The sequence below is a fragment of the Leptonotus elevatus genome, chromosome 7 (assembly GCF_054856555.1).
Source record: "Leptonotus elevatus isolate MCC_2025b chromosome 7, RoL_Lele_1.0, whole genome shotgun sequence".
Classification (NCBI taxonomy): domain Eukaryota; kingdom Metazoa; phylum Chordata; class Actinopteri; order Syngnathiformes; family Syngnathidae; genus Leptonotus; species Leptonotus elevatus.
The window spans coordinates 26,387,037-26,407,675 of NC_141245.1; the positions used below are offsets into that span (position 1 = coordinate 26,387,037).

At 42.3% G+C, this 20,639-nt stretch overlaps 1 protein-coding gene across 1 annotated transcript in view; it reads left to right on the forward strand.

Annotated features, from left to right (window-relative positions):
• Positions 1-20,045, forward strand: part of dlc (deltaC) — a 45,962-nt gene extending 25,917 nt beyond the window's left edge. Inside the window, exons 8-10 of the mRNA XM_086080734.1 lie at positions 14,951-15,659; positions 16,334-16,415; positions 19,519-20,045. Of these exons, the coding sequence (XP_085936860.1) occupies positions 14,951-15,659; positions 16,334-16,415; positions 19,519-19,524 (797 nt within the window). The 3' untranslated portion in view covers positions 19,525-20,045. The remainder of the gene's footprint in view (positions 1-14,950; positions 15,660-16,333; positions 16,416-19,518) is intronic.
• Positions 20,046-20,639: the final 594 nt, after the last annotated feature.

Genomic DNA, 20,639 nt, shown 5'->3' on the forward strand with positions numbered 1-20,639 from the left:
TGCTGTATTGTCTGTTGATAAGTTAAGTTTGTCAGTTTGAAAAAACAAACAGTATTTGTTTACTGTAAGCACATCGCAGGATCGCAAAACTGGAGCACCGTTTGTACCAGATGATTTTTTTTGTCAGAGGTGTCAAATCCAGGTCCAGAAAGTGGAAACCCTGCCAGAGTTTGGCTTTGGCCACAACCACCAACGGGGAGCTCCTTTACCTGCCGCCTGAGTAGAAGCACCCGTGGCCAAAGCCAAACTCTGGCAGGGTTTCCATTTTCTGGACCTGGATTTGGCACCTCCGATTTTTGTCTTATCCATGAGTCCTGCTCTGGTTCAATATATGATATGCGTTGAAATGTGTTTGTCCGGGTGTGCATAAAAGACGATCCGATACGTTTCCAGAATTTCCGATTTGTTTCCGTAGGATTCAGTGGGATTACAAATCAATAGCTTTTGTCCTGCTCATGAGAATGCGGCGGCATGAAAAGCTCTCCAAAGCTCAAACTGTTCACGCGAATTCATTTCAAAGAAGGACGCGTGCGCAACATCAAAGGACAATTCAATACGTATCTTTGATCCTGTTTGGGTCAATCAAAACCAATTTTCCAATTGAAATCAGTTTAAGTTAAACGCTTAGTGTTTGCTTCATTTCAAAAGTTTGCTTAAAGATCTTTAAAAAAAAAAGAAGCTCCGTAAATGCTATGAAAACTTTCCCTCGAGAGTATTTTAATCAGTTATTTATAGATTGTAGATGGCATTTATTGTGGGGAAGGTTGCGTCACTCCTGCCCTCCGGCAAAGCAGTTTGTATGTCACGAAGGAGGAGTCCCAAGAAAAGAAAAAAAGAAAAGAAAAAAATGCGCGTTTGGTGAGCGTATTTGCACCAAGAATTACAGGAGTGTTCTCTTCCATGAATGTGAATCTGGAAAAACAAACAAAAAAGCTTTCATCAGTGACGATTGCTCTCTCGGATTTTCCTCACCAACTCGCAAATCTCGCACGAACCGCTCTGCCTCTCGCACGTTTGTCACTTCTAAAGTTGGCCAACAGGATTTTGTCCTTCTGATCACGTCATTCCAAACGTTTGAGTTCCGTGCTGGAGTTTGTGTTCACATGTTGCTGCCAGTTTTGCAATTTTGCAACACAAGCGGGTCACAGTATGAAACGTGTTTCATGATTGAATGTGCTGAAGATTTGACATAAAAACTGCAGATGGATTTTGCAAAAAAAAGTCAAAGTTACCTGAGCAGTGTTTAACGTTTGGCCAAACGATTTGAAAACATTTTGTATTTTGAATTCAGTTGTGAGTTTTTGCAATTGTAAAAACATGTAAGAATGCAGAACATCCGTTAATGAAATCTCTTCAAGTGCAGGTGTGAGTTGCCGGCTGTCTTTTTCTCTCGTCTTGTCTTTGTCTGTATTGTTGCGCAATGAGACGCACCAACACACTGAAAGCGCTGTAGAAAGAGCGCAACATCGCAAATCGGGGAGTTGGGCTGCAAATGGACTCGGATCGGTTCCACCCCCCAAAAATGCAAGCAGCCCATATTGTGTAGAGGGGACCCCGCGGGGGGGGGGGGCCGTGAAGGGCAAGAACCCACCGACGTATTGTTGACGCCTCTTACATTGGAAACAACATTTAGCCCAAAAAATCTTCAAAAAGGGAGGGAGGGGGCGAAAATGAATATATGAAAAAATATGAAAACATTTTGAAAAAATAAATATCTGCAAATCCACAGATGCCGATTATGAAGTGCAATCAACGTTTTACTCAAGAGCTCAAGCAACTTTGCAGTACTTTGGACCGACAGCCAAACATTGGCAGTTCCGTACGGAAAAGTGGCTAAATATAGCAAAGCTGTCGCTAGGCTGGCAACGCGGCAGCGGCAGCGCACGCGGCTTGGAGCTCTTGCTCGTACCCGCAGCCAGACGCGCACGTCAAATAAAAGCACACCGCATGAATCCAGCACATTCAGGACAAGAGCGCGAGTCGTCGCTAAGAAGACGCCATTTTTTTCAAGTCGCGCTTACTTCAGCATATCTTCGTTCATCATTCGTGTTCACAAATCAGATCTTGACACCCGACGGCAGAAAGTGACGGAAAAAACATTTTAGCCTCAGAAACGGAAACATTTTCATTCACGAAATGTTGTGACTATTTAGTTGTCTGGCAAAGCGCGACCTGTCACTATGATTTGAAGTCGTGGTTGCCGGGCGCGTCTCACCCTCGTCGTAAACAATCCCCTCCCGTTCCCCAAAACTCACGCACGCACTTTGACAACAGCCGCAGGCATGTCAAAAGTCATTTTAGCTCAAAAATGGACGGCGAGTTGCAACCTCCGCCTGCCGGCGCCGCATTTGACACACTTCTGATCTTGACAAACAATGGATTGGTCACCAGTCAATATCAGGTCACATCAGCTGCAATTTGTCATGTTTGTCTGACAAATGTTTATTTTTCCATTCAGTTCCTTTCCAGTTAACGCTAAGACAAGGCGGCGGCGGCGGCTAATCAGGAAATGAGCAACGCCGCCAGCGCGGTCCAAACAAGAGCGCGAAGTGCTCGCATTACCCGACCGTTATCTCCCCTCGGGCACGTTCATTTTCTTATCGGCCATCTTCAAAACATTCCCGCCTGACAAACAACAGAAAACGGCGCCCGTGTCTTGCGACATCGCCGGCACAAACATGGACGCCGGCCGGCGGTGCTTGTAAACACGCTAACAGACACGCCGCCATGACACATGGCAACACGCACACACGCACACACACGCTACTTCCTGGAATCCACGTTGATAACTTTAGCATCCAATATTTTGCGCGGACGTTTTTCATTGGCGCGTAGCCAACGATGCTAACGCGCTTCTTTGAAGAGGTCATGAAGTTCGTTCGTTTTTTGATTATTTTGATCAACTTGAACTGATTTTTTGCACTTCATTCAAAAAAAATCGTTTTGTTGAACTTTATTGGTTGGATTCATCTCATCGCTTTTATTCCTGTACTTTCATTCAGTTATGAATCACTTCCTGCACGAGTCGCAGGTCCCGCCTCATTTGAATAACCATCAAATATGCTGTATATGTATTTAAAAAAAAAAGAAGTAACCACTCCGTCAAGGGACGGCTCAAATGCGGAGAAAGATTTTCGCCCCACTTGGTACTTTTAACTCGGCAGCGCCGGTTCTGACCCAGACCAGAAGGTGGGGCAGCGCAATTATACGCTTTTTCCTATCGTTGGCTTCTGGTTTGTTTGACGATTTGTTGGCTTCTCGATGTCTGAACGGTCTTCGGCTTTCGTACTCTTTCTTTCCTCGTAATCTCTTCATGAAAACAATACTCGTCGGAAGCAAGTCCTCTTCGCCGATTACTGACTTGGGATCGTCCCTGCCAGGTGTTAAGCAGCGCTAGCTTGTTGCTCGCTAGCGGGTGTGGCATCGAGCTTGCCTCGACATCCCTGGTCAGGTCTTTTTAGGGGTGCAGGAGGGACGCGTTGGTCAGGAAGTTGAATGAAAAAATTGGGACGGATGTACGGTATTTGCTCGGCGGGATTTCCTTCAGGCTTGGGTCCTTTACTCGAAGCCTGGGACCTTGAGGATTCTGTGCGGGACCTTGAGGATTCTGTTTGCCAGTATTACGCTCTTCTGCATGTTGTTCCTGGTCTCTGCTGGAGCCGTCCACCCGACTTGCACCCGGCACCCTAATCGCGACTGTCACCATTGTTACCTTTACCCTCCGCATTCTCTCGGGTTCTTCCTTCAGTTTTTGACATTCAGCTTCAGGTCCTGTTCTTGTGATGCCAAGTGCTAACCTTGCCTGCAAGCTAAATTCTCGCGTTGGTTGTGCGTTCACAAACCCCGAGGATCCATCTTGTCCCGAGCTTTTTTTAGCTGGTAAAGATGTTTGCGCTTTTTTACTTTCATCCGTTGCTGTGATTTGTCAAAACTAAAGTTTGGTAGGCGTGTACAAGTTGCTGCATCGCCCAATCGGCTCGAGGTATTGTTTGTTTGTTAAACATATAAGCCAGCAACAAAAATACTGAAATTAAAATTAACAAAGTTTTTTTTTTTTTACATACATGGCCATCATTAAGCACAGCTTACATGTTTAAAAGGGAGTAGGAAGAAGTAACAAACGTATCGAGTCCTGCAGAAAACACAAACTTACTTACAGCTGCACTTGAACGTGCATCGAAAAGCCAACAGCGTTGTGCATTTAGTAGCTACGCTAGCACTTTTACAGCACAAAGGCTAACGCGTACGTTTTCAATTGCGCTCTATTTTCTAGATCGTACTGAATGTCCCGTCTTTCCCAAGACGATCACGTTAGAGCATCTCCACTTTGATATTGTCGAGAACTACTTTGATGATTCGTAGAACTCGTCTGGCTCTCGTTCCTCCGCAACGTGTTTCAGTCCAGCCTTTTGCAGCCTGTGGTATGTTTTCTTGATGTCTTCAATTTGTCGGTAGCGCATGCCATGGCGGGGGCTCGTATTTTCATGACGGTCCATCTGGCTCCTTCTTTTTGCTGGGATTCTGATGCCTGAGACACTCACTAAACAAGCGGTCCCTGGAGGCCCTCCTCTTTGTGTATTCTTGGAGGCCTGTTGTCCCCTCCTGGACACTTTCTAGTCTAAGGACGCCTACTTTGTGGTCTGTGGCTTCCTTTTGAACTGCTTTCGTATGATTGCTATTTGCCTGCGGAATTTCGAGGTTTTTGTTGCTGTCCTTCACACCTGCCAGGCTGCCTGGAGGGCATTCGATCCCTTTGGTAGTGATCATCAATCAAGCAAATCTTTATTTCTGTAGCACCTTTCATGCTTCAAAAGCAACACAAGGTGCTTCGCAAAAAAAGAAAGAGAACAAACACAACGAAAATTTAAAAAAACACCAACCGATTTCCTTCCACCTCAATGAAGAAAAAACAACAACTGAGCAAACGGAGGAAACGAATCTCGTAAGAAGACACTGAAGTAGAAAAACATGAAAATAATCAAATAGAATAAAAGCACATACTAAAAAGTGCATCTAAGTAAGTAAATAAAAACGAAGAGTACTAAAAAAATATAAGATAAAGAAACACTATAATAAATAAATGCTATAACCATAAAATAAAAGAGTAAAATAAATAACAGATAAAAAAAAGTATACAAGGCTAAAAATAAGATTTTATTTAGGTTAAATGAAAATAAAAGAATAAGATATACAGATTTAAAAAAAAATAAAACAGAATAAAATGGAAAATAAAAAAGTCGTAATCAATTAAAAGCTAAATAAAAAAAGTGGGTCTTGAGTCTACCTTTAAAAATATCAAGATTCTCTGCGGCCATGACGCTCTTCGGCAGGCTTACTTGTTAAGCTTTTATTTTGATGTTGAGCTTTGCCACGTTAGGAACGACCGCTGCGGCGGTTGACTTGACTAAGATGGCCGCCCGCAAACGGCCGCGGTCGCGGCGGTGCCACCGACAAGACGGCCATCTCCGTCTTGACGAGCCGCGGCTTTGACGCTCCATCAAAAATGTCTTCACGCGAAAGCAGTTTGTAGTGCGAAAACGATTGGACACCGCACGCTGCCAGATTGGACACCGCACGCTGCCCTGAAGAAAAACGGGGGAAAAACGGTTGAATATGAATTGAATGTGGTTTTTTTCTTTCATTCTAATTCATAATTCAGTCAATTCTATTGTTTGAATAAGCTGCCACTTGTGTAGCTCTGCTATCTTCTTGTAATTAGCAAATAAAAAATAAACAAAAAAAAGTTGAGTTACTAAAATGACACATTTACTGATATTAATGATAAATCATTATTTAATCAACGTTGACAACGAACATGTCTGCAGTGTAACTTTTTGCACCAAACCAAACGAGCACCTCTGGCGCTCGTTTGAGAACCACGCCAACATTTTCGATGCGCACCCCTGGACATAAACATGGCGGCCCCTCGAGGCCAGTCATGTGATGTTAGGGGTGGGGGGGGGCTGTCACAGACGTGAAGGCACGCCTTCAAATGTCGGCCCCCTCGCCTGTCTTGTTGCAAAAGTTGACTTCTTCTTATTCTTCTTACTCAAGCGGGAATCTTGTTGTGACACGTTTGCATTCATTTCAAGCGGAAAGACGTGACGATTGTTTTCAAAAAGACGCTTGCGTCGACGTTTTTCGCTGCCGTTCTTTGCACTTGAAATCATGAAGATCACAAACGGCGAGCTTTTGCAAACAGCATCAGATAAAGAAGATACGCACAATGAAAACATTGCAACGTTTTGGCTTTCGCTGCTCTTAAAATAGCATTTCAAGCCAAACCGTGTTTTGCCGTGCGTGCCAATCGGACGAGCGCGCTCTGTCACTCTTCTTCTTCTTGGCGCCAACAACGCTCCAAAAAAAATCTGCTGTCATTGAGGCGGGCCAGCGCACGCGACTGCTGGAGTTTTGCTTCGGCCCAGTTCAAAGCTTCCATATGATTGTGGCCCAATTTGACGAAGATCAGAAGACGGAGGAATATATCGATTTCAACAACGTTTTTATTTACTCTTCAGTTGACTGCCGCCATTTGCGTTGAATCGGGATCAGGATCGGGATCGGGACCGGGACCGGCCCGCACCGCGAACGGTGAAAATAACGGACGGTCATACAAATACATGAGGAAGGAAAATTCAACCCCAAATAATGATTCAAAAACTACTGATAAACATTTACCAGAACATCTAATGTCTTATATTGCAGAGCCGATTGATTGATTGATTGATTGATTGATTGAGCCAATGAAAAGCCGATCGCAGCCGTATCGGCGATTTTGCATAAGAATGCCAAATATGGGCTGATCCCGATCCAGCCAATCGGATTGTGACGCATCATTGCGTAAAGGTTGTGGTATGCTCTTTTCTCATATCAAGTGTGCGGGCAAGGCGAGGCGGCCTTGGGGGGGAAAAAACATTTGTGGGTCCAAAGTGGAGAAGTCAGTCCTTAAGCAAGGACTAAGTGTCCATTTTAGCTTTGACAAATGCAAAAACATCATGAAGACATTCGTCTTTTGTTGGTCGAGTTGTTGGAAAAGTGGCGACTTCCAGCCGGCAAATGGCTGCTGCACGTTTGAAAACGAGTTCTCTCACTTTTTGCTGCCGTGTTGTTCGCGGAAGCGCATCAACTTGCACCCGCGGATAAATATTCTATTCTATTGAATTTGGTTGGTCACAAGTAATTTTTTTATTTTTTACGTCATTCAGGAAAATAGGAGGCGAAAAATGAAATATTTAGAAAAAGGAAATGAAAAATATACTTTGAAAAAATGATGCAAATAGTAGAACAAAAAAGAAAATATTGGCAAAAAATGAATGTGTTTGTGAAATGCATTGCAAAATGTTTGAGGATAAGACAAAGACTCCGTCCGTCCCGCCGCGTCTGTCCATCTACTGTAAGCGCAGTTAGCTTTAGCTTAGTTAGCACCATACCTACAGTTTCTCATGACATTGTTTTGTTATTATGATTTACAAAAATATTTCCTGTGATTTTGCCTTTGACATTGCTAGCATAGCGTGCTACACACATCACGACGATGGGACTGTTCTCGTCCGGAATGTTGAGCGTGTCCAATCCTCCCATCAAGGATGACAAACACTTGACTGTGGATTATCCAAGAAGATGACCTCGTGGTCTGCGGTGTGAAGCGTCCACATTCAGTAATTGGGTCCGAAACGGCTCAGGCAGACATTCTTAAAAACCAAAGTCTTGCCGCGCGTGGGAGTCATTTGACTCTGCGGACCAAAACGTGAACGGAATGCAGCCAATCAAAGAAGCGCCCTGACTGACTAACAAGGAAGCTGCCATGAATCAAAATGCGTGACAGGCCTCGGGATGATGTGTTGATGTTGTTGTTGTTTTTTGGTCTAAAATTGCTTTCCCGAGTCTTTTTTTGACGATATCGCTCTCCTACAAAACTCCCGCTTCCGATTCCTTCGGCAACATATTGGATGGCCTTCAAAGTAAAAGCATGCCAGTAAAATGAGGCGTTCACACACGCAAAACACAAAGTCCCGTCCGGTGGACCTTAGAAATGGAAAAAGCAGCTCAAGAGAGTTTATTAACGTCCCCGTCATTAATATTCCCGAGCCCAAACGTCATTTCCTCTTTTGGAGTTTGGTCTTGCTATGTTTCTTCTTCGTCTTGGTTTTTGTGAGATGCCGTTAAATGGCAGATTTTCGTATCCTCGTGTCGGCTTTGTCACAAGTAAAAACTGCAAACAAATCGTTCAAGCTTTTTAAGATCCTTCTCCGTGTCCGGCCCGAGCTGTGATCGTTTTGGTCACTATTGTTTACAAGAGTAAAAGATGTGGTTTGGCGCCGTAACCCCAAAAGTTGCTTCTTTTCACACTTCAGCCAATCACGAGGCTCGAGCGTTCCAAGGTTGACATTTCTTCTAAGCGTGAACACGTCACAACGTTGGTTTGTGAAGTCCAAGTACAACAATGACTTGAAAAATCAACAACAAATCAATGATAAACTTGATCGAGCGCTATTGATCGAGCTCGTTTCCATTCAAATGGTCCAAATCTTCCGACTTCAGCGTCTCAACTGTAAATATTCTTTGAAAATAAAAGCAAACTCATTCTCTTTGTATTCAATCAAAAGAAAACACTTTTGCAAACGTTTGCTTTCTTTTGGAAAACAACGATCGGCCCCATTTTCTCACCTGTGACGGTCCGAACCAGGAACCGAATCGTCGTCCGATTTCTTTTTGTGCAATTTCTGGACTTTTGGTCATTTTGACGTTGTCCTGTTCTTGAATGAATGAATGGAAATAAGCAATCCTCGAACCTCCCCACCGTCTAGCAGTCCTCCTACATGTCCTGCAACACTTGAACCGACTTCTCTGCCACTCCAGACCTTCTCATCCAAACCCGCAGTTCTTCTCCCGTCACCCTTTCGTCCGCTTTCCCCAAATCTAAAACCCAATGTTGCTCCTTCTGACTCCTTTTCTATCAACATCCTGAAAGCAAATACTGCATCTGTGGTTCTCTTTTTGGCATGAACGCGTGCTGCTGCTGGCAAATGTTGACCTCCGCCCTCAGTCCCGCTTGAACCCTGCACGTCTGCCTTGTTCTTCAAAATGGCCACCAGCGTTCCTCAGGCTTCTTCTCACGATCTAAGATTTCCTGTTGAAAGTCAGAAATTCTGCCGCTACCTCCGCTCGACGCTTGCGCACCTCCACAGGTGCATCATCGGGACCACTTCATCCTCTTCGATGTCCTTCTCACGTCCTCCTCACTCGTCTTTGCCACTTCCTGGTCCACAACGGTCCCCTCTTCGACTCGTCGTTCTCGTCTTGTCCTCCTCCGTCAACCCTTCAAAGAACTCTTTCCATCTTCCCGTCGAACTCCTGGCATCTGACTTCCGTCCCCGTCCTTTATCAGCCGAACCTGTTGCACGTCCTTCCCATCTCTGTCTCTTTGCCTTGCCAACCAGTACAGATGCGTCCGTCCCTCCTTACTGTCCACTTCTACTTCCACCTTACGCTGCATTTCCTGCAGTGCCGTCTTCTTTCTTCAGTCCTCTCAGTGTCCCGCTTCTTCTTAGCTAACCTCTTTCTCTGGATCCACTTCTGCACCTCCTCGTTCCGCCACCGAGTCTCCTTTTCTCCTTTCCTTCCAGAGGACATACCAAGGACTGTCTCTCCCTGATCACACTTCCTGTCTCAACTCCTTCCTGCAAGTCATACAACACGCTTCCTTTTTCAGCTTCCACCATTTCGTCCTTTGCCGTCTTTGCCGTCTTTGTCTTCCTCGGCAGCCATTTTGCAAAGTCAAGCAGCATCTGTCCTTCCGCGTTCCTCTCCTGGGGCCTCGTGAATGGCGGCATGCGCACCTTTTCCGCTCTCACGTTCAGGTGTATCGAGAGCGAAATGAGCGTGGGAACGCGCGGTGCTTCACGGCGACTCCTTGGCTGGCGTACGCATGTTTTTTTTTCTGGCTTTGGAGCCGCCGGCGCGTCGTAGAGGTCAGAGGTCATGCTGGCCACATGATTGTGTTCAATTTCACTTCAAGCCTCCGCAATCACAATCTGGTGCCGCTCACGGCGGCGGCCATGATGCTTTCATCACGGAGGTTGTTCTTGACTTCCCAAAATCAGCTCATATCGTGTTTTTTTCCATTCGTGCCTCGTTCTTCATGATGTGATTATCGTACCATGCATCGTCATCATTCCCACCCGCAAGGCCTCTTTATACTAATTTGCATATTTATGTACGGGCGTGGAGAGGGAGGAGTCTGGTCACATTTCTGCGTCGGTTGAGATGCATGAGAGGAAAGTGCTTGGATTCGTACATCTGGATTTTTTAAGGCGTGCGCCGTTTTCTGGATGCGACCGTACGGCGGGTTCCAGTATGAAAGCCACGCACGTCTTCGTACGCGAGGCCCCGGGTTACCAAACCTGCCCATCGCCTCCGTTTCCCGCAGCAACACGCACCAATGACAACTCTCTCACTTCTGTGCATCGTTTCGTCAACGTTTTCCTTCTCGCCCGGCTCACATCCTGCCTGTGGCGCTCACCCGCTCACAACACGGACGGTCACGGCTTCCATTGCGAGCTTCAGGCTCATCACGCCATCTGACACTCTTTTTATCGTTCCAACATTCAAAGTCTCTTCTCTTGGCGTTCCTCTTCTCTTCCTTCCTACGAACTCGCCTTCCTCCTCGCCTTCCTCCGCCAACAGCGGTCCAGCTTTCACGGCACCGATGGCGCTCGTTCACTCGGCAACGGCGTGACGTCATCATTCGTAGACGCGGAGACCGAAAAGGCTCGCCTCATTTGATGAATTTTATTTCTACCTCCTCCCACTTTTGCAGAGGATAAAAAGATGCGCCCGACGACAGACTTAAAAAAAACAAGCTGGACATGACACATGCGGGTCTTTTTGTGGACGCGTTTGGGTTCACACAGCAGACAGACTGAAGTCGCAATTATTATGCAATGTGAACGATTACAGCGAAATATCTGATTTGACCAAAAATTATGAATTGAGCATTAAAGCAACACTAAGGAGCTTTCGGTTTATGACAAAAGCGGTAATGTTATGCCTGAAGAAGACCACATTTCCCATGAGGACAAGCGCGCTGTGTCGTTTTTTGAGCTCACGCCAGCGAGTCAAAGTCGATCCTTGACTGTCCTTTGATCCGGGTAGCTTCCCTTTTTCTTTTTTGTCTGTCGTTTTGCTGCTTCTGCCAGGAAAGCAGTAATCTTGCATCGACATTCAATTTAACTTCCGTCTTTGTAATGAATGCGCAAAAGGGGAAGTAACGTATGCCATAAAGCAGTCAGCACGTTTGTCGTTTTTTGTGGGGCAGCGTTCCTACCATCCTCAAAGTTGAAAAGTTGTAAAAATGGCAGTCGTCTCGCTCATAGGTGTCAAACTCCGGTCCCGGAGGGCCGCAGTCCTGCAGGTTTTGGAGGGTTCCCTCTTCCAACACAAGCTGATTCCAATCAGCAGGATGCTTATCAGCTGATATATGATCAGCTGATCATATATCAGCTGTGTTGGAGAAGGGAAACATCCAAAACCTGCAGGACCCTCCAGGACCGGAGTTTGACACCTATGATCTCGTGGCTAGCCGCTAAGCGAGTGAGCGGCCCGTTTAGCTTCCGACTTCTTTTCACGAAATCAACAATTTGGCTGTTTGTCGTCTCATTCCACGAGAAGTTACAGACGACGTCACGTGTGCCTTTCACTGAAGTGAATGCTGAACCCATCTCGGGCTAGCATGTTCCCTGGCTGAGGTCACAATGCGAGCCCGAGGCTACTTTGACAATACTTCCAACTTGACAATTTTGAGTTCACGTCACAAGTCAAAATGGCGGCGCTGCATTCCAGGAAGGTTTGACGTGAGTGTCCAAGTTGGCAAACGTCAACAACAAAGATGGCGGATTGTGATCCAGTGTTTGTTGTTCTGCTTGCGTCGAGCGAACGCGTGCCGTTGATTGCTGAGGATTATTTTTGATTTGAAAATGTGATGAAATGTTGCTCAAAGCCGCACGTCCGTGGCATCGGCCCTTTTGTGGCGGGAGGTGCGAGCACGAAAACGGAAGCCGGAGCAAGTTTCAGTGAGCGAGGAGACGTCTTGACGTGCTTGTGAGTTCCAACTGCTCTCGCGCGCGCGGGTTCAAGATGGCTGCTTGGCCGACAGGTAGTAAAAAATTCTCGGGGGTCTTTGATTTATGACGGTACCGCCATATAATTTGTGTTTTGGGAGGAGATGTTGGTCGCCGTTTTGCAAGCATCGTATGCTCATGCTTTTAAGGCAACAAACCAGATGCTAAGCTAACGTGTTTTTGACGCGGTCGTCTGAAAGAAACGGGACCAAATGTGTGAAAATGACTTTTTTACCGATGTGGCGGCCGATCCACGTTCATGATGCCGCCGCGTAAGCTCCGCCTTTTGGACGACATTTGAAACCCACTTTTTGATTGATGGCCACATATTTTTTGTTGTTGTTTACTGATTCAACAAAAGCAAATCAACAACGCGGCTTGACACGAGAAAAGACTGAGGACGTCCTCGGCAATCTTTTTGAGACGGCTTCTTCAAAGAGGGCCGCTCGTTTGAAACTTTAAAAAACGGCTCCGAATTCAAATGCATGTCATGTTTTCCCCATGAATCGATCACGATTCCGTTGTTAGTTCGCAACTTAACATGTCAAAACCAATCTGGATAAATGATGATCGTTTTCCAAAGTCAGCAAAAAGCCGATCATTGCAAACGATGCGAGCAAAAGTTGCATTTTGATTCAACACAGTCTGCGTTCAAAAGTCGCACATTTACTGTTGAGATCCTTCGTTGTTGCCTTTCAGACATTGAGAAATGTATTAGGAGCATGTATTGCGCACATGCGCTCTTATTTTGTCCAAATCAAAAGAAGCATTTTGGTCTTCCATCGAGTTATGAAATGCTACGTGTCTTTGAAGGCCGTTATGCTAATTTCGCATCCTTTAAACATGTTTCCCAAGGCCAACATCCCAACCTAGCTTGTAGCTTGTTTTGAAAGTGCTTTTAAAGCTAATGTGCTAAGCTAATCTGACTTAAAGACACGTTTCCAGGCGAACCGCTTGACCGAACGTGTTTGTTTACATGTTTACAGTGTGCTTTTGGCAGATGATATGCTAAGCTAATGTTTTTAAGATGTTTGTGAAGGCTACCGTATTAAATCAACACGTTTTTTTTTTTTAAGGCGAACGTCACAATCTATCATGATTAGGCCTCTTAATAATTCGATAGGTGACGTGAGCTAGGTCGCTGTGTCGCTGTGTCGCTGTGACCTGTCCTGTCCTGCCCTGTCCTGCCCTGCCCTGTCCTGTCCTGTCCTGTCCTGTCCTGACCTGTCCTGTCCTGTCCTGTCCTGTCCTGTCCTGCCCTGTCCTGTCCTGTCCTGACCTGTCCTGTCCTGTCCTGTCCTGTCCTGTCCTGGCCTGGCCTGTCCTGTCCTGTCCCGTCCTGTCCTGGCGTATTTCTGTCTATTTGCGCTCTGGCACACTGATGGCTATTGGTTGTGTTATTACTTTAGCTAACGCTAAATGCTATCTCGGTTCAACAGTCAATTTAGTCACCATCATCCAACCTTGTCGTTCTGGTAAAGACGCCTGCTGGCGAACAAATGCGGATGAGAACGCTCACGTGAAAGTAAAGAGGAAGGAATGGAACGGCTACATTATTTGTTCTAATCGGTTTATCATATGAATTGCTATGACACACAAATGCGTGATTGACATTCACGTGGCCCAAACTGGACGTCAACAAAAATTTTTTTCATGAAACGTCTTCCCAGCTAGCTAGCTAGCAAGCTAGCATAGGATCATGTCGCTGATCCCTGCCAGCAACGAGGATTTACGTAAAACACCAATATGCGTAATAACCGACGGGACTCGACCTTTGGCCACAATAAGCCATTTTTAAACGTCAAAAGAAAAACTTTGAAGCCAGCGCCGCATTTCCCTCCACTTTCCGATTTCGTTTTCAGTGAATGGGAGGCTTTTGCGCAGATCAAGCGCTTTGCAAACCTCTTCATCGAGGTGGACTTTTCATCTGGTGGCCTCCGATGCATTTTGGGGGGGAAAAGATACCAATCGATTCGGATCTCGTTCCACGACAACGCAAATTCGGCTAAAGACGTTTAGTAAGGCGGACATCGGAATCGAACGTCTTTTGAAAGTGTGTTTTTAAGGTTAAGGCGCTAAAACAAAGTGTTTTAAGCTCGGTTTTGTCATCTTGATGTGCTCAAACAGCATTTCTGGAGCACGTTTGTGAAAGCTAATGTGCTAAACTGTGTGTTTGTGAAGGATGCTATGCCAAGCAAATGTGTTTTTGAACCTGTCACCTGTAAGCTAATATCTTTTAAAGATGTTTTCCAAGGCGAATGTGCTCATTTGACGTAAAAAAAAATCAATCTTAATCGAACATAACATAAACCATAGAGGCAAAGGGACATGCCAACATGGCGGCCATATTGGTGGAGGCAAGGTTTCCATCCAAGCAACGTGAACATTGAAAAAAAAATAAAAATCCTAATTTCTAAACTTATTTTAATGAGGTTGGCTTATTTTTTTCTTTTCCTCATAAAAATTGCAAGTTCTACTTTTTTTTCTTGGAAAAAGATTTTAAGTGTTTGTTTGGGGGTTTGAGTTCCTTTTTGTCGACAGCAATAATTGGTCTCTTATTGCTTTTCCTCGAAGACATTTTTACCTTAGAATACGTTTTGTATTTTGGGAAAATATGACTTTGTTCAGCTATTTCACAAAAATAAGACAATCAAATGTTGTTTTTATCTTGAAAAACTTGTAAGATTGAATTGCTTTTCTTTGAAAAAGAGTATTTTTCCTCTAAAAATACTTTGATGGCTAAAGCGTTAAGTTAGCTTGTATTGAAGCTATATTGATGAAGGCTAATGTGCTAAGCTAAGCTAACCTTTTTTGTTGCGTTTGCCATGCAGGTGGCGAGTGCGCGGACTCGGGCTCGAGCTCGGACTCGGGTGCGGTGGCATGCCGCTGCCGCGCGGGATTCGCGGGCCCTCGCTGCGAGACCAACGTGGACGACTGCGCCAGCAACCCTTGCCTGAACGCCGGCACGTGCGCCGACGGCGTGGCCGACTTCACGTGCACGTGCGCGCTGGGTTTCGCCGGCAAGGACTGCTCGTTGCGCTCCAGCCCTTGCGAGCGCTTCCCGTGCCTCAACGGCGGCCGCTGCTTCACTCACTTCTCGGGGCCCGTGTGCCAGTGCCCGGCGGGATTCATGGGGGCGCGCTGCGAGTACGCCATCCAGCCCGCGCCGCCGTCCAGCGAGGACGCCTTCCCCGAGGACGCCTTCCCCGAGGACGCCTTCCCCGCCGCGCTGGCCGCCGCCTGCGTGCTGGCCGTCGCGACGCTGAGCCTGCTGGCGGCCGGCGCCGTCTTTGTGGCGCGCCAACTGCGGCGGGGCAGGGAGCTGGCGGCCGCCTCGGCGTTGGTCAAAAACGACCTGGAGGCCATCAACAACCGACCGGCGGCCAAGGACAACTTCCCGCTGCCGGCGGGCCACGTCAAAGTGTCCAATAAGGATGCGGCGCTGGGCGGGGGCGGAGCCAACGGCGGGGTCGTCTTCAAAATCAAAATGGCCACCGACTACAACCTGGCCAAGGGCCAACGCGGCAACAAGTTGGACAGGTAAATTCGACTCGTTCCAAGTTCAAACATTTCAAAGCAGTCGCAAAGTCGAAGAGATTTGAAAGCAAAGTCCAGAAATCGAAACAAGCCTTGAAAAGAACGTGCGGCGTTTTCAACATGGATGGAAAAGCGTTTTTGTTCGCTCACTCCAACAATGATTGGCCGCAAATTGGTGGAGCGAGCGGATCGTGCTCAAGCGCAGACGCTGATTTGGGGTCAGCGGTCGGCGGGCCGAAATGGTTGCCGGTCGATCGCAGTCAATCAATAAGCAATCAATCAACTTTACCCTTTAGATTTCAACTTTAAACTGAAAACGATTTCTTTTACAAATCCATTTTCTACATATGACTTAAAACTAAGATCGTTTTATTGAAAATATGTAATAAAAAAAATAATAATTGAATAAAAAGATTTTCGTATGATTTTTTTTTTTTAGTTCCCAAGACATCAATAAAATGAAATGCTTAAATCTCCCCAAATGTATAGATATATTTTTTTCCCACCAAAAAACACTTCATGATCGAGAGATCGAAATGGACTCCATTGTTTGGTTTTTTCTTCTCTCATCACTAAAATCCAAAAGGATCCAAATGTTCACGTTTGTTGACTTGCTTGTTATTGTTTGTGGTCGGTGTCCTAATGTCCGCGTGTCCTTTCGTCCATCTGTCCTTCAGGATCAAGTGCGAGTCGGCGAGTTTGCTGGAAGACGTGTCGGTGGCCGGCGAGCAGCTGGAGCAGTTTGTCTTCGCCACCGAGGTACGCGCCACCGACGCGCCGCAAAGTTGCCCGTCCGCAAACTCTTCTCAAGTCAGACGCATACTTTTGCTTTTTGCTTTTGCTTTTTCTTAACCGGTTTTTCAGTTGAGTTTTACTTTGGTTTGTAGCAAAAAAAAAATTCTTAACGAAAACGAAAATTGCAAACGCTTTTACATGAACAAAATCAAATCCAAAGTACTTTTAAGAAAACAAAAGTGAAAGTACATTTTTGTTTTGTCGCCACCTGAAACGTGTCGGCAGGTAAAAAGTGCTGACTTTTTCTTTGGGCTTCAGATATGACAAAAAAGAAAACTGGCTGGAAAGACTTCTTAAGAGCGAAGTCCTGACGAGGATCTTGTTTTGTTTGTTTTGTCCAAGTCGATTCTGCCCATTCCGGGTCTTGATCCGATACCCCGGCAATGCATCACCGAGACAAAAACAACTCCTCCAAATGGTCTCATTTTTTAAAATTCAAATGAAGGTATCCCAACATCACAACTTTTATGGCTCAAAGTCAACAATGGTTCGAATCCAGTAAACATAAAAACCTTGTATTGTTTAGAAATGGTGGAAATGGCTCAATTGGATCATTTTCATCCGATAGCGATCGTGTGAAAATCGAGACAAGAAGTCGACAAGAATTCAAGCAAACGTTCACAAGTTGTTGAACGTTGTTGAACGTTGTTGAACGTGCCACCGTCCTGCGTTGACAACTTCAATGCAAAGTATTGGAGACTATTTGATTTGTGGCTGCTGAACGAGGCGGCCATGTTTTGCGTACTTCGCAGGTGGAAAAGATTACGAGGGAAAAGTCAAAGCACATATTTGCATTTGTTTGATTTCAATCTTTTTCTAGAGGTTTTCTTCACAATTCTTAACATGATGGGTTGTGTTTTTTGCACACATTTCTAAAAAAAAATCTTAACTAGTACTAAAACTAATAATGACACATTTTAGGAAAAAATCAATCAAATGAATGCCAAATAACAAAGTCACTCTGGAAATGAATTTTAAAAAAACAAACTCAAAATAAAGAAATAAAAACTCGAATAAAAAGTCCAAAATCAATTTTTTTTTCATTTTTTAAAACTAAAACTAAAAGTAAAAGATTTTTTGAAGGGGGAGAATTTTTCTTTGTTGTTTTCAAGATTAAAAAAAAAGAAGAAGTTGTTTTTGTTTTTTTTGAGAAATAAAATGGTTTTCAGAAAATGCATTACGTTGGAGGTTCAAGTTTTGTACTCCGGGAAAAAAACTGACCTTACATTTGACAAGGAAAGACGTTTTTAAAAAGTTTTTTTTTACCAAAAATAATAATCATAAATAAAAAAGTTTGCACTTTCTTTTTTGATTTTTTATAAAAATTAAAATAAAAAAGTTCACACTTTCTTTTTTTCTTCTTTTTTTATTTTTTATAAAAATTTAAATAAAAAAGTTCACACTTTCTTTTTTTCTTCTTTTTTTATTTTTTATAAAAATTTAAATAAAAAAGTTCACACTTTATTTATTTATTTATTTATTTTTTATAAAAAAAAAAGTTCACACTTTCTTTTTTTCTTTTTTTTCTTTTTTATAAAAATTAAAATAAAAAAGTTCACACTTTCTTTTTTTCTTCTTTTTTTCTTTTTTATAAAAATTTAAATAAAAAAGTTCACATTTCTTTTTTTCTTCTTTTTTTATTTTTTATAAAAATTAAAATAAAAAAGTTCACACTCTTTTTTTCTTCTTTTTTAATTTTTTATAAAAATTTAAATAAAAAAGTTCACACTTTCTTTTTTTCTTCTTTTTTTATTTTTTATAAAAATTTAAATAAAAAAGTTCACACTTTATTTATTTATTTATTTATTTTTTATAAAAAAAAAAGTTCACACTTTCTTTTTTTCTTTTTTTTCTTTTTTATAAAAATTAAAATAAAAAAGTTCACACTTTCTTTTTTTCTTCTTTTTTTCTTTTTTATAAAAATTTAAATAAAAAAGTTCACATTTCTTTTTTTATTTTTTATTTTTTAATAAAAATTAAAATAAAAAAGTTCACACTTTCTTTTTTTCTTCTTTTTTTATTTTTTATAAAAATTAAAATAAAAAAGTTAACTTTCTTTTTTATTCTTTTTTTATTTTTTATAAAAATTTAAATAAAAAAGTTCACACTTTCTTTTTTTTTTTTTATTATAAAAATTAAAATAAAAAAGTTCACACTTTCTTTTTTTTCTTCTTTTTTTATTTTTTATAAAAATTAAAATAAAAAAGTTCACACTTTCTTTTATTTTTTTTATTTTTTATAAAAATTGAAAAAAAAAAGTTCACACTTTCTTTTTTTATTTTTATTATAAAAATTAAAATAAAAAAGTTCACACTTTCTTTTTTTCTTTTTTATAAAAATTAAAATAAAAAAGTTCACACTTTCTTTTTTTCTTTTTTATAAAAATTTAAATAAAAAAGTTCACACTTTCTTTTTTTCTTTTTTATAAAAATTTAAATAAAAAAGTTCACTTTCTTTTTTTATTCTTTTTTTATTTTTTATAAAAATTAAAAAAAAAAGTTCACACTTTCTTTTTTTTTTTATTTTTTTTTTATAAAAATTAAAATAAAAAAGTTCACACTTTCTTTTATTTTTTTTATTTTTTATAAAAATAAAAAATAAAAAGTTCACACTTTCTTTTTTTATTTTTATTTTTTTTATAAAAATTAAAATAAAAAAGTTCACACTTTCTTTTTTTCTTCTTTTTTTATTTTTTATAAAAATGTAAATAAAAAAGTTCACACTTTCTTTTTTATTTTTTTTTATAAAAATTAAAATAAAAAAGTTCACACTTTCTTTTTTTCTTCTTTTTTTATTTTTTATAAAAATTTAAATAAAAAAGTTCACACTTTCTTTTTTTATTATTTTTTTATTTTTTATAAAAATTAAAATAAAAAAGTTCACACTTTCTTTTTTTCTTCTTTTTTTATTTTTTATAAAAATGTAAATAAAAAAGTTCACATTTTTTTTTCTTCTTTTTTAATTTTTTATAAAAATTAAAATAAAAAAGTTCACACTTTCTTTGTAACTTGTAAAGGTTACAGATGTTTTTTTTCACTGCCATCTTTTCTTTTCTTTGTCCTTCCAGGTTTGACGTTCTGTCCGTCTGCTCTTTATTTGGACCAAGAAGAAGACAACTGAATGGAAGACGTTTTTCTTCTTTTTGCCCAGCAGGCGTTTTGCGCCGTTCAAACTACCTTCTGTTCATCGGGAACGAGAACAAGCAGCAGAGGAAGAAAAGCAAAGACTGAATGTTTTGCATCATTTGCACTTTTTCAACCAGCGTCGCGGCGCCGTCCGCAATACGAACCAGATGCTCTAGGGGGCGTGACCGTGACTTCGACGTCGAGATCGGACGAGCGATCGCGTGCACAAACAAACGAGTGCCTTTCCAGCCACTTGGCCTTCATCATCATCATCATCATCATCATCGTTTGATACCAAAAATCCATGTATGCGTTGTGTGTGTCATTGGTGCGAGTGAGTGTGTGTTAATTTAAGACGATGCAATGTGTGTACAGTTGTATTTAATTGCTGCTCAACGTGTATTTAACAAACGTAAGACACTTTTATTTTCATAAATAAATGATCAAAAGCAAGTTTGGCTCAACTTTGTGTGTTTGTGTGTGCGTGTGTCTTTGATTTGACAAATGACTTCCTGCTGCAAAACATTTACAAGTCAACTTGTTGCTTCCTGCACACGCATTTTTGCTCAACAGCTGCTACACAAAGTGTGCGTGTGCGTGTGTGTGTGTTATTTGACCTGTTTGACTTCCTGTTGATTTTCAAGCTTTCGTTAAGTTCACTTTTTATTAGGATTATTATTGAGTTGTGACTTCCTGCAGCTTGCAGGTCACATGATCATTTTTCAGAAACACATTGGACGTCTGCATTCGTGTGTGCGTGTGGTTGCGTGTGCGTGCGTGTGGTTGCGTGTGCGTGCGCACTTTCATGAGACAAAAGAGGCCTTCGCTTTCCCGTCATCGCTCCAACTTGTCTTTTCCACTTTAACTTTCTTTTCTTCTTGTCATAACACAAACACTGCAATCAAGTCATGATGGACGTGACACACGTGAGAAGGAGGAAGTGCACATGAAAGGAGAACACACACACACACACACACACACACACACAGGGCCATAAAATACACACTCACACAGCTGTCATCACTTGGTCACCCTCCGCGACCTTTGACCCACACCCAAACTT